We start from the raw sequence: 23,194 nt of genomic DNA, 5'->3' as shown, positions 1-23,194 counted from the left end.
AGGGGGTGGGAGGGTGGAATCAGGAGGGGAGGAGGGAGGGGCTTATGGGGGGATACAAAGTGAATAAAGTGTAATTAATAAAAAAAGAAATAAAAGTAAGAAAAATTTAATCCAATTTTAAGCACTAAGCTGATAATTTCAGTTTAAATACACTATATACATTTAACTCAGACATTTTTAAGATATTGAATATTTTCTGCAAGTGAGAAATGGCTTCCTTGGATATTGTTTTTCAGTCTTGCTTAGTCAAATCATGAAGTATTTCTAAGTAGGCATCCATGTTGAGGCAAATCATGAGCTGGCAGTGCAAATGCTATTAAATGGTTAATAAAACAGGAGCGCTCACTTTACATACAGAATTTGATACAGAAAAACAACAAATACCACAAATAGAATAGGTGCTGGGTGTGGAGACATGACAGCAATTGGTTAGGAAAAGGATTTATTTTCATCTGAGGAATTGCCTGTGAAATGACAACTGCAAAATATCACATCTTCCTGTTGGAAAGCATAGAGGACGGTGTTAACGAGTTGCCCAGATTTATCTAGCAAGTTTACTACCTACAAGTAGAAACATATTTGCAGAATCAGGAGAGCCTCATGGCTCGCCATCCCACTGATGTAAGTGGCTAAGGAATAGACATTCTAGAGTCAAGTCTAGAGGGATAAAGTTAGCATGGATGCAATTATAACAAAGCATTGCTACAGAGTGAAGTGAGATCACAAAAACCTACAGCTGTCATACAAATCTTGATTGCTAAAAGAGGAGGCCAGACAGAAGGCAAAGACTGGTCATAAACAACTCAACAAGGTAGTTCTAATTGTTAAGAAAGAACAGATTTTAGCAGATTTTATTTGACTCATTTCTGCTCACAAGAGAAATCCTAGGACCAGGAACACACAGCTTTTATTTAGATAAGGAACCCTCTGGGTCAAGCCCAAGTCCAGGTTGAAGATATAGTGTTTGATTAACTTTTAATACATAAAATGTGTTAGCACATGGAATCTGTCGTGATTAGAGCATGAACTCCCTGTTCTCCACAACAATAGAGATAGTTTGAGAAAATCTGTGTGCCACACAAAAGCTTACTGTAGGACTCACATGAAGTCACTTTGAATCATCTTTCTTTCTTTGTTCCTGAAATATTCATTGTTGTTTTTGCTATGTACACATTTTTTTTAACTGCATAAACTAGGAAATACCTCATAAAGGTCGTTTTCTGCATCCCATTCTTCAAGGCTTTTGAAAACACATGTAAATCAATGATCCCAAGGCGTGATAGTAGTTTGTGCAACAGCAGAGTAAGTACCCTCATGTTCTAAGAAAATTTGGTCAATCACCATCTCTAATATTAAATGATTCTTTTTATGCCATGTTTTTAATATTTCATACTTTACTGAGTTTTTGTGCTCTGAAGTAGGAATACAATTCTACTGCAGAGGTAAAGAAACTTATTTTCTTAGCACTTAAGCAACATGCCAAGGACCTTACAAAATACAGAAAACAGAACTTAAGTGAGGCCACAAATTAACAGTGGAAAGGAATATGGAACAGCTTACGTGAAATTGGGGGTATAGCTCAGTTGTAGAGTACTTGACAAGCACATGTGCTTGGACCTAAGTTTTAATTTCAGTCAGAAGGCAAAGACAGAGACACAAAGATAGATAGATAGATAGATAGATAGATAGATAGATAGATAGATAGATACATTCATACATACATACATACATACACACATAGATTAGATGGATAAGATGAGATAAGATAAGATGGGATAAGATAAGATAGGATGAGATAAGATAAGATAGATAAATAGAGAGCTGATGATTGGGTTGAAGATACCAGAAAGTTTTATGTACAATGGTCAAATCAATAGATGTGAAGATTAGATGGGCACTGGAATGGCACGATGAGTTAAAGTAATGCACACAATTCATTTATTGATAAATTTCTGTGTTAAATGGCATTTATTCTTTGCGATGTTGTAAGTACCAAAGGAAGCACTATGTCTGGCTAACTTAGACATATGTCTTGCCTTTTCTATTAACGCGTATAAGCATACTTCAACAAACCACTCAAGAGGTTGAGAGAGCAGATGGCAGTTAAGGAGGACTTCATCCATCATACAGCTTCAATAGGGACTACTTCCAAAACATGTGATTTAAGAAAATAAAAGTTACATATGAAAGAAACGTAAATAAAATCATCAAATAATAATGGTCATCTCTTTTCACCAAATGAAGCTTTCAGTATCTGGATTGGGTCATGTCTAATAGAATTGTTGGTCAAAAGTGTCCCATGGGAATCCTCAAACCACCACACTGTTTTCAAGGCTATAGATTGCTCTCCACAAACTGACGTCAAGACAATACCTATAGGGCTTATTGAGGCTCGAGAAAGAGAGCTCTCACTCCTAGTTCTACTGACATTGATACAGAAATATGATCTGCAAGCTACTAAAGGATAAATAGATTCAGGACTGAGTAGATGACTCGGCTGGTAAAATACTTGACATAGCTGGTTAAGGACCTGAGTTCTATGCCCAGAAGTGAGTAAAATAACAGGGCATGGTGATGCACGCTGGGAGTCCCAGAGCTGAGGGAGCGGAGAAATGCTAAGACACATGGAGCACAGGGGCTCTCTGACCCATGACCCAGCCTGTTCAGTAAACTCCAGCCCACTGGAAGACCCTGCCTCCTCTGGAACAACAGCTGAGGTTGTCCTCTGTCCTGCTACATATACCTATTTGAAAATGCGTGTACACATGCACACATAGGCACACATACATACAAACATTCACATGCTCTCATATGAGCACACACACATAAACAGAAGAAGAAACAATCACAGTGAAAACATTCCAAACATTAAGATTAATTTGCCTTTATCTATATTACCCAAGTTTTTGCTTGACAGAACATAATCAAATTCATTCGTCCCTGTAGCTCTCTTTAAAGGTAAAATCTGCACAGATTCTGAATGTTTCGGAAGAGTAGTGGGCTAACGCCAATATAGCTTATCTCTTTGTTTCAGGTCAATACAAGATGTGGCTGCTGTTTGTAACAAGTGTGATAGCTACATTTGGAGGCGCACACGGCCTGTTTGGAAAACCGGCTCCTAAAAACCCTGAGGCAAACATGAATATTGTGAGTTAAAGAGGGATAGTACTATGATAAGAGTCATGATGGCTCTAACTCTTTAATGAGCAGTTAAAACTCATTAGAAATATCTGTTATATGCATTTTATAATGATTAAAACTTAAAAGTTTAATTTTATTTTTCTCCCTCAGAGTCAGATGATAACTTACTGGGGATATCCAAGTGAAGAGTATGAAGTTATTACTGAAGATGGCTACGTTTTGGGGGTCTACAGAATTCCTTATGGGAGGAAAATTTCAGAGAATATAGGTAGAAATTCCTTCCGTTCCTGCACTACCTTTTTCCTCTTCTGTTTGCACTCCCTCCCTTTCCTTCCCCCATCTCGCACCCCACCTTTCACGCTTTTCTTTTTTCCTTTCATTTCTCTCTAAGAATGAAATAAGTCCAGATCACTCTGGAAATGCAACACAAACTTGTATTTCCAATCTTCAACAGATGGCAATCAGATGAATGAGACATTGATAAGAATATGAAAGTGATCATGAGAGGAATAGGAAAGCGTTTTTGATAAAATGCTGTCCTGCTGTCATAGACAAACTAGTACAGTTCTCCAATGCAGCCAAAGGGATCAGAGACAGTTCACACTGAATAGTAACTGAATCCCAGGGAATGAAAGTTAGCCAGGTTGTTTTTAGAGGGGAAGACTGGGAGGCAGCTAAATATCTACTTCTTAAATAAAGGTCATTTTATTTTGCTAATATTGTTAAATTTTCATGTTTTTTCTCATAACAGTAAAGTTGTGAAACATAACTTTATTACACTTAATCTACATCTATACTGTGCTTACTTTCCTTAGATATCTTTTTAATATCTCTATTTACACATAACTGGCATATAATAGAGTAAGCACATTTAGCATGTACAATATGGGATGTGGTCAGTGGTATATTTGCTAGCATATGCAAGGTCCCGTGTTGGTAAATACAAATGCAATGAATAAAAATAAAATATATATGCCAAAGTGATTGCTCAGTGGTTAAGAGCTCTAGCTGTTCTTGCATAGCTCTTGGGTTCAATCTTCAGTACCCACATGTTGGCTGCTCACAGCTGTCTATAATTTCAGTTCCAGAAGATGCCCTCTTCTGGCCTCTGAAGGCTCCTGCATACATGAGGCTCACATAAACTCATACAGGTTTACACAAATACACAAACACTTATAAATTGAATCTTTAAAAACACATAAAGTGTACAATTTGATCAATTTTGACATGAGACAATTAAAAAAAGATAATTAAGGTGTCAAATACAACATAAACAAAATGTCAGACCACATGTCTACCTACTAAAAGGAATAAGTTTATAACGTTTTGAATGATCTTCCCTAGGCAAAAGACCTGTGGTGTTTTTGCAGCATGGTGCGATTGCATCAGCCACAAACTGGATTGAAAATCTGCCAAACAACAGCCTGGCCTTCATTCTGGCAGATGCTGGCTATGATGTGTGGCTGGGGAATAGCCGAGGAAATGCATGGTCCAAGAAAAATTTATATTTTTCACCAGGCTCAGCTGAATTCTGGCATTTCGGGTAAAGAAAGACAATAATTCAAAATGGACATATATTTGGGCTCTAGAGGCATGCTCATTCTCGTTTCCCCATCACAGTCAACTACACTCCAGGTGTAGTTGGCGAAGGAAGCCTTATCATTTTAATCTTTTATTTGAATCTTGTATACAGCTCACTCTAAGGCTAGTTTTCCCTTTAAGCTTGCTGTTATCTTCCTACCCAAGACAGGGAGATGTACAAAAGTAAAATGAACAACACAGTCAAAGTGAAGATGTAAGGCAAATCACTGATTCTAGAAAGTTCCAAAGGGAGAAGCCAATAGACTAGGAAGGTGTCAGAAGTGGGGCAAATGGGAACAACAGCCTCCATCAACATCAAAATCCCAAAGTTTGGGACGCTATCAAGGGAACCCACATCCACGTGTACCTGCTGTAATGAGAAAGAGGTAGAGAGAGACACGAAAGAACACTAGTCATGTTGACAAGAACCAGTTCTTGAAGCTGGGTATTGAGGTTCATTCTGTGCACAATGAGAAGCCTGCTATTCAGTATAAGAGTTCTCATCTGTGTACCATTCTGGCTGATTTGTGAAGAATGTCCTAAAGAGATGGGACTCATATTAAGTGAAATAAGAATGTAGAATATAAGTGCTTATTAAATATGTTATTCCATTTCACGAATGAAGATAATTTCTACCCATAGATACCTATCTTGTTTAGATTAAATTGCAGCCATTATTCATTGTTTGAAAATGCTTACTATCAACTACTCCAAAGGCACCTGGTACTCACTATATATATATATATATATATATATATATATATATATATATATATATGTATCACTATATATACATATATATACATATATATAATAGCATCTAAAACTGTTATATATAATGTATATTATATGGTATAATAGTTTCTAAAACTATATAGCTTGATTTACTTTTTCTTACAGCTTTGATGAGATGGCTAAATATGACCTTCCAGCCACAATAGACTTCATTGTGCAAAAAACCAGACAAAAGAAGATTCACTATGTCGGTCATTCCCAGGGCACCACTATTGGTAAGTAAAAAGCCCAAGACTGAGTACAGTTTCCACACCCCTGTCCAGTAGCATGGCCACTGCTGTTCAAATTTATAAAATTCCATGTTCGTGGCGATCCAGTGTTATAAGGACAGTCAATCCTCCTACTCGAGAGATGGAGAAATCAAACAATGGGATAAATAACTCAAACAAGTGTCATTGTCTTTATCAGTAGCTCAATAGAGTGGTTTGGGTACCAGCTCAGGACACCTGAATCTCAAGGCAGCATCTTCCAGCTTCCAGCTGAATTCGTTCTCTTTATTCTACCAATTTTTTTTTTTCATAGAACCCAGATCATTTGCCCAAATAATATACCAAAGAAGATAAATTAATATCCCTAACTTTATATTACTTAGATTGGGGAAAAAAGGTAGAAAAGTAACAGATGAAAAGCAATGTGGAATTCACCAAAGCATGGTAATGCTATGGAAAACGTACCTCATGGAGGATATGAAGGGATTTCACGGGGCTCTCAAAGCCATTTTCAACAGAGAAAACCGAAAAATGACCTCGGACTAAAGATGTAGAGGAGCTGTATGCATTCGTGGAAGCCTGATGTTCCAGGGAGGGGGTACAGCAAGTGTAAAGAATGGAACGCTTGAGAACATGTTCAGGGAACGAGAGGGAGGCTTTTCATCACGGGGCTGGGCCAGGGTAAGAACCAGTGAGAGAGAACCAGTGAAAAAACATTGTGGCAGCTGGAAAGGACAGAGTATTTGGGGTTCCTCGGATAGTGTAAGGATATCAGCTTCCAATATAACTAAGAAGAAAATCACACAGGAATTTTAAAAGAGTTGCATGATCCGTTTTATGATCTTTCTAATTGTCTAAGGGCACCAATGGCAGAAACTTAGAAGCAACTAGAGGACCCATATGGTAGCTCATGCCAGAGATTATGGTGAGCTGGATTACTGGGAGTGAGCAGAGCTATGGGAATAATGATGCTCAATGAAATAGCATGTGTGTACATACATATATACATATATGTGTTTGTGCATGATTGTGTGTGTGTGCAAATGAGATAAAGCCAACAAACTTTACTAAATTGTTGAATATAGGGCATGCAAAGCAAAAATAGGAATAAAGATGATACCGGAGTTTGTGGCTTGGGATCCTGAAATAGTAAAGATTTCATTACCCAAAGTGAGGAAGGAAGACTATGAGAAGAGATGATATATAAGGACATTAGTTGCTCAGTGTGAGGACACTTGAGTCATCTATTGAAGATTCAGATAAAGATGTCAGGGAGTCAGAAATAAACAATCTGAAGTTCAAGGAAGAATACTAGACTGAAAATATTCAACAGGAGGCCCAGTCAATGAGACTGAGTTTAATATCCCAAGGAGTCAATTCAGACAGCCAAGAGAGGAGGTCTTAGGAAAAGTCTGACTTTTATTTAGAAGATGAGAGTTATTTAATACAAGAAACAAATTCAGAAGTATTAACAATCATGTGCAAGGGCAGCCAGGATTCTGGAATACAAACGGAGGAAGTGCTTACTAGTTATCCAAAAGCCAGGTGAAATGTAGTCTGAGGGGTTATTTTTAAAATTGCTTGCAAAGAAGTCATAGGCATCTTTACTGTTGCTGTTGGTTCTGGCTGTCCTGTAGAACTCAGGCTGGCTACAGACTCCTAGTCCTTTTGACTCAGCCTCCAGAGTACTGAGATTACTGGCATTAGCCAGTAACTGTTCTTGGCTAGAGGGGACTCTCATAAAATTAATGTTCGGTGACAATCTTTAATATAACATAATGTTCTGTCTGTAATCTGAGGTTAAAAAAATTACTGCATTGAGACGCAATGCAATTGATTCCTTAGAACGTATTGAGGTGAGTAAAACCGAATGCCTTTACTCTGCATGACTTCATTCTGCTTCTATATTGAGTTACTTGAAGATTGAACATAGCAACTCTTTTTGTTAGTCGGTGGATATTTTAAAATGCTATCACCGTGTTTACACATATCTCAATAAACTAATGTGTCAGTTTCACAGCTTGCCCCAGATGGCATCTTTATCAACACCAAGGAAATATTTACACTTGTAGAAACAGAAAAGTATGCACATGCACACACATCTTTCATTGATGGTCTGTTCTATTTCAGGTTTTATTGCCTTTTCTACCAATCCTACACTGGCTGAAAAAATCAAGATGTTTTATGCATTAGCTCCAGTTGCTACTGTGATATATTTGCCAATTCCTCTCAAAGCACTTACAGTTATTCCTGAACCTATTGTCAAGGTATGTGATTACATTTAAGGTACACAATTGCCATTGGATTTCAGAGTGATCAAAGGAAACAAAGGTACTTTAGGAATGAAGATATTCATATCCTCAAAGTAAATTGTACATCTTTTATGTTATCTCTCTCACAGCATTAGAATGCGTGGACATGCTCTTGTCTCTGAGGTCCCCATTTTCTCCCTTGTTTTTGATTAGTTTCCAGTGGGTTGTCAATGCCAGTAAGTCTTTTGCTTTTTCAGGGATGTTGCACTGGCCAAGCACTATACACATCTGTGTCAAGGTAACGGTTCCACTCTTGCAACTGGGAATGGAGTGTGAAAAGCAGAGAAAAATAATCAAATAAGAATCCCAAATTGGGCCAGAAGTATAGGGAAGATTTCTGTGAAAACTCCCCAACCCTGTGAACTGCCAGAAGAAAAACAAAAGAGAGAGAGGGAAAAGAAAAGAAAAAAGAAAGGAAAAAGAAAGGAAACAGTCCAGACTGTTTCCAGACAGGAAGTTATTTAAGAGATTCCTTAAAATCTGTGATAAAGATGCTGAAGTGTAGCTCTTCACAGTTGATGACTCTTGGCAGGATCGGGGTGTGAGGTAGTAAGGACTCAGTTTTCTTTAAGGGCCTGGCTGCTGGGAATTTGCCTATGTTCCAATGAGTATATGGGCAACACAAATTAGGCTTGGGGAAGGGTGATTGTTTGTTTGTTTTTTATTGCCTTTTGATATTTTTTTTTTTGGAAGGGGGTACAAGGGTGGGAGGGTGGATCTGGGAGGAATGGGAAATAAGTGTGATCTGGGTGCATTATATAAAACTCCAAATAATTAACAAGAATATTATGGTTAGGGGGGAAAAGAAACTTGGGAGAGAAGGAAAAAGGAAAAAAAGAATATGGAAATGGAGGGAAAAATAAAGAAAGCAAAGAAATCAATAAAGGAGCACAGTAAATACTGTGCAACCTCCAATTAAAAGCTCTTGGGATGCCTAAGAGCTCTTGTTCTAAGAAATGAAATTTCATGGGTCAGTAGTGTAGATTTCAATAGACCCTAAATATTCTGTGCCTTATTGAACAGAAACACATGGGAATGAATTAATAGCATTTACTTATTTAGATATTTGATGACCTATTTCTACTGTACTCAAGCCAACCCACCCATGTAGACATGCCTACACATTTGCAGAATTTCCTTTAGAAGAACGGTTTAGCCTGGGGCTCTAAGCTCAGTAGTCATGTCTAAAGCCAAAGATATTACCTACAGTCAAACGTATCTACAAACCTTTTATGTAAAACCTAAAGCGTTAAGATAGACTGCCGCCATTTCACACTGCACCAAACTCCTCATCTCCCACTTCTGCTCAGATTTTCAGATAGCAAGCACAGAGGAATTGAAAGGAGAAGGCATTTAGACATTAAGTCACAGGCATGGATCAGAATTCTAGATATAATCAGTACTGATTAGCCCAAAACACTGCTATTTCCTTGCTGTGTTTCCTTGGGTAGAGAATTAAAAAATCAAAACGTCTCAATACTCAACAAAAGTGAGAGAAATATCTTTTTTTAATTAAATTTTTATTTTTTAATATTAGTTACAGGTTATTAACTTTGTATCCCAGCTGTATCTCCCGCTGCTCCCTCATTCCCTTCTAGTCCCTCCCTCCCTCTCTCCTCTTCTCCTTACCCCTTTTCAAGTCCACTGATACAAGAGGACCTCCTCCCCTTTCATCTGACCCTAGCTTATCAGGTATCTTCAAGCCTGGCTGCAAAGTCCTCCTCTGTGGCCTAGCAGGGCTGTTCCTCCCTCAGATGGGGAAGGGGAATCAAAGAACCAGCCATTGTGGGGTACAGAGCTAAACAGAGAATTCTCTGCAGAGAAATATAGAATGGCAGAGAAACACTTAAGAGATGCTCAACGTCCTTAGCCATCAGAGAGATGCAAACCAAAACAACCCTGAGATTTCACCTTACACCCATCAGAATAAAAATTCAAGTGACAACACATGCTGGAGAGGTTGTGGAGAAAGGGGAACCCTCCTCCACTGCTGGGGAATGTAAACTTGTACAACCACTTTGGAAATCAATTTGGCACTTTCTCAGACAATTAGGAATAGCGCTTCCTCAAGATACAGCTACACCACTCCTAGGCATATATCCAAAAGATGCTCAAGTACACACTAAGGACATTTGCTCAACCATGTTTGTAGCAGCTTTATTTGTAATAGCCAGAAGCTGGAAACAACCCAGATGTCTATCAACAGAGGAATGGATACAGAAATTTTGGTACTTTTACACAATGGAATACTACTCAGCAATTCAAAACAAGGAAATCATGATATTTTCAGGCAAATGATGGGATCTAGAAAAGATCATCTTGAGTGAGGTATCCCAGAAGGAGAAAGAAATATATTTTTCTAATTAAATTTTTATTTTTATATTAATTACAGTTTATTCACTTTGTATCACAGCCTTAGCCCCCTTCCTAACTCCCTCCCAATCCCACCCTCCCTCCATCATCTCCTCCCAAGTCCACTGAGAAGGGAGATCCTCCTCCCCTTCCATCTGACCCTAGCTTATCAGGACTGGTTGCATTGTCTACCTCTGTGGCCTGGCAAGGCTGCTCCCTGATTGGGAAGGGGGGGAGTGATCAAAGAGCTAGCCACTGAGTTCATGTCAGAGACAATCACTGTTCCTCTGACTAGGGTACTTACTTGGAGACTGAGCTGCCATGGGTTACATCTGATCAGGAGTTCTAGGTTATATCCATGAATGGTCCTTAGTTGGAATATCAGCCTCAGAAAAGACCCCTGTACCCAGATTTTTTGGTTCTGTTGTACTCCTTGTGGAGTTCCTGTCCTCTCCAGGTCTTACTATCTTCCCCCTCTTTCCTAAGATTCCCTGCAATCTGCCCAAAGTTGGGTTATGAGTCTTAGCATCTGCTTTGATACCCTGCTGGGTGGAGCCTTTCAGAGGCCCTCTGTGGTAGGGTCCTGTCCTGTTTCCTATTTTCTCCTTCTTCCAATGTCCATCCCATTTGTCTTTCTGAATGAGGAATGATCATCTTACCCAGGATCCTCCTTCTTGCTTACCTTTTTTAGGTGTACAGACTTTGGTATGTTTATCCTATATTATATGTCTAGTATCCACTTAGAAGTGTGTATATACCATGTGTGTTTTTCTGCTTCTGGGATACCTCACTCAAGATGATCTTTTCTAGATCCCATCATTTGCCTGAAAATATCATGATTTCCTTGTTTTTGATTGCTGCGTAGTAGTATTCCATTGTGTAAATGTACCACAATTCCTGTATCCATTCCTCCTTTGATGGACATCTGGGTTGTTTCCAGGTTCTGGCTATTACGAATAAAGCTGCTACAAACATGGTTGAGCAAATGTCCTTGGTGTGTACTTGAGCATATTGTGGATACATGCCTAGGAGTGGTATAGCTGAATCTTGAGGAAGTGCTATTCCTAATTGTCTGAGAAAGCGCCAGATTGATTTCCAAAGTGGTTGTACAAATTTACATTCCTACCAGCAATGGAAGAGGGTTCCCCTTTCTCCACCTCCTCTCCAGCATGTGTTGTCACTTGAGTTATTCATCTTAGCCATTCTGATGGCTATAAGGTGAAATCTCAGGGTTGTTTTGATTTGCATTTCCCTGATGACTAAGGACTTTGTGCATTTCTTTAAGTGTTTCTCTGCCATTCAATATTCCTCTACAGAGAATTCTCTGTTTAGCTCTGTACCCCCTTTTTTAACTGGATTATTTGATTTGTTGTTTTTTAACTTCTTTAGTTCTTTATATATTCTAGATATTAGACCTCTGTCAGATATAGGGTTGGTGAACATCCTTTCCCATCTGCAGGCTGTCGTTTTGTTCTGACAACAGTGTCCTTTGCTTTACAGAAGTGTTTCAGTTTCATGAAGTCCCATTTACTGATTGTTGGTCTTAGAGCCTGTGCTGTTGGTGTTCTGTTCAGGAAGTTGTCCCCTGTGCCAATGAGTTCTAGGCTCTTCCCCACTTTTTCTTCCAACCTATTTAGTGTGTCTGGTTTTATGTTGAGGTATTTGATCCACTTGGACTTTCATTTTGTACAGGGTGATAAATATGGATCTATTTGCATTTTCTACATGTAGACATCCAGTTTTCCTACAGATATTCCCCTGAGTCCCAATTTCCTCTCCCAGATCTCATAATTTATTACACAAATCACACATGTTGGTACATAATCATGACAGTCTGCCATGTTATTTAATGTTTTGGAAGTCTCTTGGCCAACTATGATCAACAGCTTCAACAACTCAAAAGAGAGTTTCTCATGTCTGGTGTTGGGTTATTGTTATGGTCTTTGGCTCTTGGCAGAGTGTTACCAATCCAGATGAGAAATTTTCATTTAAACTATATGTGAATATTTATGAAAAAACATGTATTATAGGGTGCTTTAGGTAATAGTTAATAATAAAACTCCTATGACTTTTACTGTCATTTTACCCTCCTCCCTTTTATTTCTGTAATTATCTCCACCATCACCCTTATTTAGAGCCCCTCCTTTATCTCATTGTCCCAATCAAATCACTTGTACCCTCAAATTCCCCTCTCTATTGTTCCCCAACTCTCCTTCCCTGGCAATGGTTACTTTTTGACTCCCTGGTTTTGTAGTTACTCCAGGATATATACTCACATATCTAAATATCTGCAGCAAGGAGCCTCAAAGAGAGAGAACACGGTACCTTTGTTTTTCTGTGTCCAGATTACCTTACCCAGTGGTCTATTCTATATCTATACATTTACCTGGAAAGTTCATAATTTCATTTCTCTTTACAGTTGAATAGTATTCCTAGTGTATATGTTATGCATTTTCATCATCTGTTTGTTTGTTTGTTGGAGGACATTCAGATTGCTTTCAGTTTCTAACACTGTGAATGGAATGGCAATGAACACGCCTGAGCACGTATTTGTGGAGTATGATATGAGTCCTTTGGACTTTTAAAGTGATATAACTGAGTAGATTTATTTTTAGCTTATTGATAATTCTCCACACTGATTTCCTGTGTGGCTGCACAAGTTTGTGTTCCTTCAGACAGTGTGTGAGGGGCTCTCCTTTTCCTTTCCCTCTCCAAAGCAATTATTGTGCACTGTTTTGTTGATCTTTGCCATTCTGCCTGGAGTAAAATGAAGTCTCAGATTGTTTTGACTTGCATTTCCCTGATTGCTAGAGACAATAAACATTTCTAAGCTAGTGTTTTTATGTTTGCTTAGTCAGTTTCTAGTTTTGTTTTGTTTTGTTGTTTGTTCGTTTCTTTCTTTTATGAAAATTCTTTGTTCAGGTTACAGACCATTTTTTGAATGGATTGTTTGTTTGTTGGCTTTCTGCTTTTAAGCAACATATATATTATAGATATCAATCCTCTTCAGAGATAAAGCTAGCAAAGATTGTTTCCCATTCTTTGGGATTCTGCTTTGCAAAGTTTTATGAGGTTCCATTTATAAAATGTTGGCCTCAGTTCTTGGGCAAGAGAGTCCCATTCAGAAGGTCCTTTAATATACCTATATCATATATGGTACTCCCTATGCTTTCTTCCAGAAGTTTCAGTGTTTTAGGCTCCACACTTAGGTCTTTGATCCATTTGGAGTTGGGTTTTTGTACATGGTGATAGATAAGGTTTTAAAGATAGGAAATTTCTAAAACAACTTATAGAAGTAAAGAAAAGTACAAGCATAATCTGTATGAGTGGCTTCAGCAATTAAGTAGACTTTCTGCAGCTCGGCCACTGCCGTATTCTAATGATGCCCCCCCCCTTTTTTTCAGATTATACTTGGTAACAAAATGTTCCCACCACACAACTTCTTACATCAATTTCTTGATCACGAAGTGTGGTCACGGGAGCTGATAGATCATCTCTGGAGCAACGCTTTGTCCCTCATAGGTGGATTTGACATAAAGAACTTAAATGTGGTATGTATGCATTCTGGCTTCCATTCGTGAGATTTTCCCCAAACACCTTTGGTTGTGTTATCATCATCACTTAGAAATGGTAATTCACAAGTACTAAGAGTCACCTCACAATTGTGCCCAGAACATTGTGGTAGATCCCAGAGAAATCACAAGCCACTCTTCATTCCAATTTCATACTCTGCTCCCATTCAAAAGTATGACTGGCTTGTGACCACCTAAGGGAATGGCATAGTTTTCCCTTTCTGTGACAGAAGAGAATGAACCTTATTGGGAAGGCTCTTCTGAGGAACAGTGTATAGTTATCAAATAAATGTTGTAAATGCTTTTAATCTTGCTAGCCATTCCCATCAATTCTGTAAAACACATTTTAGAGAAGGCAGGTAACAGCTTGTCCATACCTTGATCAACATGTTTAACCCCCAAGTTGGACTTTAAGACTTATATGAGAAAGTTCAATATCCTAAGGCCCTTAAACATATGGATTCATGTCAGCCTAATTTAAGTCCTATCTTTAGCACTGATTTAAACTCTTGTATTGATTTCCTCACACATAAAATATGCTACTGTAAAGTTTGAATCAGCAAAGATATTTAATAGAAATAGATCACGAAATTAAGCATATGACACATAATTATAGTGTATCTATATCTATATATATCTCTCTATATATAGATATATATAGATATCACTATTATATGGAGACATACCTCTGTTGATTTGGAGGTATTTTATTTTATTTCTGTGGCACTAAGGGTGGAACCTAGGAATTTTAGGACCATGCTTTACCACTGAAATATATTTTCACTATTTTTTTAAATAATTTTTTTATTGTGAGACAAGGTCTTGTTAAATTGCCTAGTCACTTACTCGATAGCCAAGGCAGGGCTTTAACCAGAGATCCTCCTGACTCAGCTACCAAGAATCTGGGATTACAAAGCTTTACTTCTTATCCTGATTCTCATTTATAATTTTAAACCCCTAATAAAATGAATTTTATGGTTAAAAATAAAATAGTAATATAGTAATAATAGTATAGTAATTTCTGTACTCATTGGGAACATAACAGTGAAACCACAGCACCTGTCTTCATGGAGACCAAGCAGGTTCAGTTGTTTTTATCAGTGCTGATAATCCACTTTTAGCTAGATAAATACATCTACATTATTTAAAATATGTTTCCTTTAGGTTTCACTTCCTCCTCCTCCTCCTCCTCCTCCTCCTCCTCCTCCTCCTCCTCCTCCTCCTTCTTCTTCTTCTTCTTCTTCTTCTGAGGGTGTTTGTCATTATGTATGAGGAATGTAACACAACAGCCTGTCCTCATTACACCAAGATATGGATTGATTCTTGTGTTACATCAACAAGAGTCTTCAGTGAAAAAATAATAGTAAAATAGATATGCAGAAAACAAAAATTAGAGCTTTTGTCTTCTGAAAGTTCCTTGTATAGTGGGAGATCTTAGCCTCTTTGATATCAGTTAGTGCACTTGACTTTGTCCACAGTCTAAGATCTACTAATGACCTGACCCGTGCAAACTGCGAATGGAACTTCAGAATGCTGAAGGGTCTGAGCAAGGTGACTTAGAGACCGGAGAGAATACTATAGCTAAATATACACAATGATTATCATAGTACATATATAAGTACAATTACTAAATACATATTAAAATCATGCAGGAATCTGCGTATAGTATTTAATCTCTTGCACTCTGATACTAAGTAGAATAGTTGAGAATTTAGGTTCAAAAACAAAGGAAAAATTTCTGGCCTTAGACTGATTGTCACTATGCGTGTGAACCGGGTAATTTTCTAAATTTCTTTGAGTCTCAAACTCTACTTTGGAAAACTCTGATGCTCATTAGTCATCCACGTTGCTGGTGGCAGTTAAAACACGCAGTTCCTTTTGTAGATTCGTTGGTGTTATTCATCTTCCGCTAAAGGGTACCCTACAACACTGGGTTGAAATCTGAAAACTTAGCTGCCAATTGTTTTTCAGAAGCCAAATGTGTCTAAGCCTTTGTGTATGTCTATGTGTTTGTGTTTGATTTCTAGAGTCGTTTTGATGTGTATCTCGCACATAATCCATCAGGAACGTCGGTTCAAAACATGCTCCATTGGATCCAGGTATCATTTTTCCAATGTTCTTAACGTTCATTTTGTGGGATTGAACCTAAATCACCTAAAGGTACTTAACTGGATGCACGTTATTAAGATGTTCTCATAAGGCAATTCTTCCACATATGACAACCTACAAAAAATAACTATTAACCCCGTGCATGAAAATCTTACGGAAACATGCTTTAAGAAATAAGGAAATAATTATTTTTATGATTTTTCCACGCAAAGCAAAATATTTAAAAGAAAGCTTCATTTGTACTCGCATATGTCCTATGCTAAATGTCACATATCTTAGACAGCTAGTGATTATTTCCAATGAGAAAATATTTTCTCAATAATTATAAAACTTGAAAAGATTGAATATTATCCGTGTGGTTATGAGAATTTTTAGCTAATTAATTTTAATTACTTAGTAATTTTTTTACATTTAAATTCTCATTAGGTTGCTAGATCTGCTAAATTTCAAGCCTATAACTGGGGAAGCCCAGCAATGAACATGTTACACCACAATCAGGTAAGTTTCTTGAGACTGAAAATCCTCACCACTTAGAAGACAAAGAATAAAAGTTGGGAAAGAAAAGTATGATAATTGGGTCCCTATTTTTGAAAGCAATGCTGATGTCTGCTTTCTCATTATCCCACTACTGTGCTCTGGAAATATACCTTCAGAGTAACACTGCATCCCCTGTGAGGACTTTCCAGAAATTAACAGCATGGCATCTTTCCACGGCGCTGCTGTATGATCCAGCCAGCCGAGAACACACTGGTTTCTCTCTAGAGTGCAACCGGCTGAAACAGGGCAATGAGTATGTCCATGCATGAGACTAACTGGTGTTCTCATATATCACCCTCTTCTTTTGGACAGCCAAATGCATGTTTTCATGGAAACACATTTACATGTGGTAGAAAGAGGTGGTGTGTTTTCAGATCAAAGGTAGAAATATTTTTGAGCCTGAAGGTGCCTTGTAATCCTCTCATTTGCTATGGTACAAAGAACTCGGGCCCTGGAGTTGACCCAATGGGTGGTCAATACAAACTGACAGAAGAATTCACAGACTAGGACATTACTGACAGGATGTGGAAGGACAGTATCTGTAACCATGTGCTCAGAGCAAACTCTTGGGTTATCATTAATTAATTTTGAGGCAGCAGGCACCCTCCAGTAGTTTGTGACCCACTCTTTCTGTTTAAACACTCCAATTTTATTTCAAATAGTAACTGAATAATCCTGATTTTCATTATTTCCCCTGACTCAAATCTTAAAAGGATATAGAGAAAAGCCCCAAACCATTGGTTTTACTTATTTGCTGTCTTTATGATTTTTTTTTAATACTGTAAGATCAACTCACAAAGTCCAGACTTGCTTCAAATTTGCTTTTTCTATTGGGCTCTCATTCTGGTAACCAAGGAAATCAATCGTAGAAACCCTGAGTACCAATCATAAGTCCACCCTTCTTCCAGTCGAGTCAATAACACTTCTGCATTGAAATCAGTGATGCTAATTTAGTAGGCAGAGATAACATTAAGGAAGTTGTTTCCTCAATGATGTGTAAGTAAAACAAAGTGTATTTATTATAGACAGTCTCCATACTTTAACTGATATATGAAGGAATGTGAGAAAAAGAATGTTACTGGAACAATAATGCAATGAATATTTTGCACATGTAAGTTGGCTCTTTCACAAAGTGTTAAGACACAGACTTAAAGGATATTAAATTAGTATACTTGAAATAACTATCTGAAGAACAAAAGCATCTAAATAAATTCTGTCTAGATTATGGGGATTAAGGAGATGATGCTCCTGTTTTATTTTTCTGTTTTAGGAATCTCTATAAACTCTATGTGTTAATGGTGTCTTCTGAAAATAAAAAAAACAGGCGAATGACACCTTTTGTCAGAAGTTGTAGTAATATATGGCTAAATTAATGAGTGTGCAACAGATCCAGCTTCTTACCTAATGCCCTGTCCTGGTCACTAACCACACCATGGACAATTGTTTTGTGAAATCCAGAAGATGGTTTATAGCCTTGTCTTCACCTTTGTGCAAATGAGCTTATTAACAACATTGCAAGCAAGCAAACGTAAAAGAAAAAAAAATAGCACAATCCAGATAGACAGACTCAGCTGAGGGATAGCCAAACCTCAAATGAGGTACACAAAGCATACAGCAGATATGCTTGAGGCAGCCTGATTGAGAGACCAAACAAAAGATAACATCACTTTGGAGGCTTAGAATCATCTAGCAGAAATTGATTGAAGACAACCTGTTGAGGTAGGCAGCTAGAGCTCTGTGTCAAGAGTTTTGCCTTTGGATCCCTTTCCCCTAGCTGAGCTGCCTTACCTGACCTCAGTGGGAGAGGATGCTCCTAATCCTGTGACTTGATGTGCCAGGGTGGATTGGTACCCATGGCGGCCTTCTCTTCTCTGAGGATAAAGGGGTGGGGAGATGGGAGAGGGGTTACAAGGGAGAGAAGGAGCGGAGGGAGGGTGGCTGAGATCAGGATATAAAGTGAATTAATGAGAAAAAAAATACTAGCTCATTAAAAACAAAAACCAATGGATATCATTTTTAAAACTTGGAAGAAGAAAAACCAGGAGTACTTGGTCAAGTAAAATGCCCCTTCAGATGAGGCTCTGAAGTGAAAGAATAAGAGGTGTGCAGTAGAGAGACAACATTATCAAATCTGGCACCTACAACATCCAACAGAAACATCTGGGAAAGCTCTACTGCAAGAGTCATGCTGAGCTTCCTGAGAGCTTTCCAAGCAGAAGAGCTTCTCAGTGAGGTGAAACAGCACATGAAAATTTACTAATACCAATACCAAAGGAAGTGACGCAGGACCCAGGACTAACTGAGGATATCATAATTCTGAGTGATAGAGACAATCTGCCACAGTCAGGATCTAGTTAAGTCCTAGCTGAGGAGATAGATCAATGGGAAGAGTGTTTGCTATGTAAGCCTTGTCTACCATAACTTCAGTGAGCCCATTTTAGAAGATGCGAGGCAGGAGAATTACTGGAAGCTTGGTGGCAGCTGCCCTGACATATCTACCAGTGAACGGGAGAGGCCCTGTTTGACAGACAGCAATAACCAAGCCAAAGGCTGTACTCTGACTTCCACAAGTACACAGCGATTGTATGTGCCTACTGCCCCCACACAAGAATCCCTTCCTTCAGCTGAACTGAAATACAGGGTTTTAATTGGTATGAACTATCATCTAAAGCCCAATCTTCTAGATCACAGTTCAGAACCACCAACATTGACATCACCTCTGTGTGTGAGATCTCTGACTTTCCTCCCAGACCTGCTGTGTCAGTTTTCCGTTTAACAAGACTGGTAGGTGGTTGACGGGCCTATTAGCGGTTGAGAAGCATTAATCCAAACTACGTTGTGTTCACTTTGCCCTGTGTGTAACGGTGACTTTCTGGAAGTAATCATTACAGTTAACTTAAAACAGTGGACACTGGTTCTAAGGTGCGCTTGCCTAAACTCCACTTCTTCCATATGTCATGTTGTAGAGAACGCCTCCCGAGTATGATGTGTCAGCCATGACTGTGCCAATCGCAGTGTGGAATGGTGGCAAGGACAACCTGGCTGATCCCAAAGACGTTGATATGCTGCTTCCCAAACTCTCCAACCTCGTTTACCATAAGGAGATTCCTTACTACAATCACTTCGACTTTATCTGGGGAATGGATGCTCCTCAAGAGATTTATGATGAGATGCTTTCCATGTTAGCAAAAGACTAAAAAAAAAAAAAAGAAAAATCTACATGCATTCTAAAATCCTCTCTCCTCTTATACAGTTTCTCAGTGTTTCAAATGAAATATACATTACTTTAGCTTTGACTTTATAAATATATTTGCATCAACAAAGCTCTTATTTGTCCTTTTGATGTTTTTTTATTTAAAGAAATACAATATTTCTGGCTTATATTAGAAACGTTTGATATTAGAATATGTTTCTGGGTAAGGGTGAAATTTCCTTTTGGTTCATCTCAAAAGTTTTTCTAAACTCAATTTAGATTAGGAGCCATGGGTCATTGAGAGTCCTGGAACTGAATGATGACATTTCTTGTGTGTGTGTGACAGTCTTTAAATTGCTTCTGCTCACCATTCATGATCAGTGCTGCATCCACATGCTGAAAACATCACTTACTCTTTCTTGTGAGCCCCACAAGAAATCCAACTGTCCTGAGCAAGGGTGAAGGAGCAACAGGCCATCCCAGTGTAAATTCAGGAGGCCAGGAGATGCCTGCTGTGCTCTGCCTTCAATTTCTCATCCAGACTCCAACTACCAAGCTGTCACCACCTAACAAAATTATTTTAAACATCAGTATCAATGTCCTGGTAACTACAAGATGTAGAAATATTCCCACTGGCGTATGAACCAAAATGTACAACTGCCACAAGTTGGTGAAAAAATTTTAAAGGTCCCAAATTTGGAAAATATCCAAAATACACACTAACATGGGAGTTTTATTAACAACACTCCAAATTTTGATGTGATTTCATATTCTAAGTAGCTAATCATTTTGATTTCTCTTTTTTGCTTATAGTGGTGTTAAATGTATGAAATATAAGGTAGGCAAGGCTTATTAGTTGCCAGCATAATCAGTAAAAGACAGAAAGCCTTCACCGAAATGTTAATTTTCATGGTGTTGTCCTGTCCGACATATTTTGCTAAGATCCTTGAGGCTTTCTTGTGTACAATACATTTTCCCCTTACTTATTTCTTCATTTATTGATTGATTGATTGATTGATTATTTATTTATTTTACGATGGAAAACATTTTCCAGAGAAAATCACTTAGTAGTCTTTAAATTTTCCATGAAAGTTGTAGGGCCACTTCCAAAGTGGCCAGAGGCCCTCAGTGACAGATATTAAGACCATACCATGTCATCTATACCTGCTTGAGAAAAGTGCAACCATCACAGACCTGACAGAGGCATTTTCCCCTCTCACTGCCTTTTAGATACAGGCAGTTTGTATCCTGTTCTCTGAACACAGGTCAATGCCACTGTAGCTGCTTCCACAGCAGCCCAGCTTCGCTTCACTCTCCTGTCAGTTACTCTAAACTGTGGACACATCTGCCAGCGTTGGGAGGGTTATTCACCTGGGATTCCTTTACCTGTCCCCTGGATAACGTTTAGTCATGTTTAAAGCCCACCAATGCCAAGCCCACATGCATCATTCTCAATTTGCTGAGTCAACAAAAGACAAACAAATAAAGTGGCTCTAATTAGAAACGCAGCTCAAAGCCACCTTTGTACTCCCCTCCCCCCCTTAGGTATATAAAAAATTTAAATCTATTCAGTATTAGTATATTTTGATGATAAATATTTGATGGTAAATATGATAGCAAATGTTCTTTGCTATTTTCACTCTCTCGGTCAATCCTGTCCGACCTGTGACCCCAGCCACTTCCCCACTCCCTGGGGATGGATTTGAAATGATACCATCTCTTTTTCACAAAATGATACCATTATCATGTCAACACCTTAAAGTTACATAGCCAGTCAGAGCTCAAATGTCCAACCATCTCATAACTATTGAGCTGTTTGAAGTAGAATCTAAGAAAGACCTACCCATGTTCATTTATTTTTATTTAATAGTGTGGCTGCCCTGGGCATTGTTAACATTCCTGGGCTCGGCCTACTAGATGACAGTAGTACATACCTCAAGTCTCGATAACAAGTATGTCTCCAGACATTGCTACATGTGTCCTGAGCTGCAAACGGCCCACCCTCCAAGTTAAAAACCACCTATGCAAGCTTCAACCTGATCGTGCTCTATATCTAATTACTTCACAACAAGACTTCTTATTTTCGAATCTACCATGGTCTACACTTAGTTCCTTCATGTGTCAAGAGCTTTTATAGGTTAAATTTAATTTTCAGTGACTAAATGTTTTAAAACACATACAGGTCTTGAAATCTATGTCATTAAAGGAAAACATTTTGTGGTTATCTCAGAATCACTAAAGTCTGGCAGACTTTTGATTCTAAGAATCAAAATTTAACAATAAAAAAGTTAACTCCGTAAGTGGGTAGACATGGAAATGTAACTAATAAAACTGGGTCAAAAACAGTTACTTAAAATAGCAGTCTTCCTTCCCCAACTTTTTTCTTGTACAAAGGGGACCCACTTTTTTAGTTTTTCTAATTAAAATATAATTAGATTGTTTTCTTCCTTCCTATTTCTCCCTCCAAGCTTTCCTGTGTAACTCTCTGCTGCTCTCTCTCAAATTCATGGTCTTTTTTTACTAGTTGTTTTACACCCACTCTCTGTTTACCATCTACCTATCTATCTACACACACAAGTATACTATATTCTAACATATAATATATACAATGTATTATGTTAATATATTAATTATAATATATAATAATATAATAATTGTATGGTGTGTAATAATATATAACTAATTATATATGCTTTACATATTATATACACAATATATATTAGAATACAGTATACTTGTTTACATATATTTAGGAATACATGCTCGGTCTACATAACATTATTTGAATGTGTATGATTTGAAGGTTTTTTTTGAATAAGGAAACTATTTAAGACATTAAAAAAATGTCTCAGGAAAAACCTGTGGCCCCTGAGACCGACAGGGATCAGAGAGCAGCAGAGGTTGATAAGGGGGAGGGGCTCCCTTTTTTGGGAGAAAAGGGAGAGGGGAAGGGGAAGGGGAGGACTGGGAGGGAGGGGCACCCTTGGGTTGTAAAGTAAATTAAAAAAAAAAAACAATCAAAACAACATAAAAACCTGTGTGCATTTCACCACTAGAGGGCGAGGTGGCTTTAGCGATTGTGATTTTTCTCTGCTGGGTGCAGTTACTGTGATTTACCCTACATTTTAGTCTCTTGATTAAAACTTAAGGAACCCACTGGGTAGTTTACTGTTGTGTGTCATCGAAGAAAGCCGAAGCTGGGAGGCAGACAGACCTGGTCCCTCAGCCTGACGCCTCCAGGGGGGAACTCGGGTCTCTGCTTCTCCCATACATTCTGCTGGTATACCTCTCAGCTTGGACATTGGCTGGAGCAGGTGTCGTTGGAGTGGGAAGGAACCTGCCTGGACCCACAGACCACAGAGGTCATTGCAGACAACAAGGGATTCAGTACAC

General features: G+C 38.3%; 1 protein-coding gene across 2 annotated transcripts; it reads left to right on the top strand.

Annotated features, from left to right (window-relative positions):
• The first annotated feature begins 3,045 nt into the window (after positions 1 to 3,045).
• Positions 3,046 to 19,805, top strand: Lipf (lipase F, gastric type). 2 transcript variants are annotated; one of them, XM_055613917.1, is made up of 9 exons: positions 3,046 to 3,147; positions 3,292 to 3,409; positions 4,585 to 4,684; positions 5,623 to 5,732; positions 7,857 to 7,993; positions 13,795 to 13,941; positions 15,990 to 16,061; positions 16,498 to 16,569; positions 19,575 to 19,805. In XM_055613917.1, the coding sequence occupies exons 1-9, from the start codon at positions 3,046 to 3,048 to the stop codon at positions 19,803 to 19,805; spliced, it is 1,089 nt and encodes a 362-aa protein (XP_055469892.1). The 2 variants fall into 2 exon arrangements, with proteins under 2 accessions (XP_055469892.1, XP_055469891.1); XM_055613916.1 differs by having other exon boundaries at positions 4,486 to 4,684.
• Positions 19,806 to 23,194: the final 3,389 nt, after the last annotated feature.

The sequence above is a fragment of the Psammomys obesus genome, unplaced genomic scaffold, assembly GCF_907164565.1.
Source record: "Psammomys obesus unplaced genomic scaffold, mPsaObe1.curated_primary_1811, whole genome shotgun sequence".
Lineage (NCBI taxonomy): Eukaryota > Metazoa > Chordata > Mammalia > Rodentia > Muridae > Psammomys > Psammomys obesus.
Note: the sequence above shows the minus strand (reverse complement) of the source record. Positions and strands in the feature narration are given on the sequence as shown.

Coding starts and splice junctions, on each gene's coding strand:
- Lipf (XM_055613916.1), top strand. CDS start 3,046: ATGTGGCTGCTGTTTGTAACAAGTGTGATAGCTACATTTGGAGGCGCA. Junction 5,733..7,856: donor TTCCCAGGGCACCACTATTG/GTAAGTAAAAAG, acceptor GTTCTATTTCAG/GTTTTATTGCCTTTTCTACC. Junction 16,062..16,497: donor ACATGCTCCATTGGATCCAG/GTATCATTTTTC, acceptor AATTCTCATTAG/GTTGCTAGATCTGCTAAATT.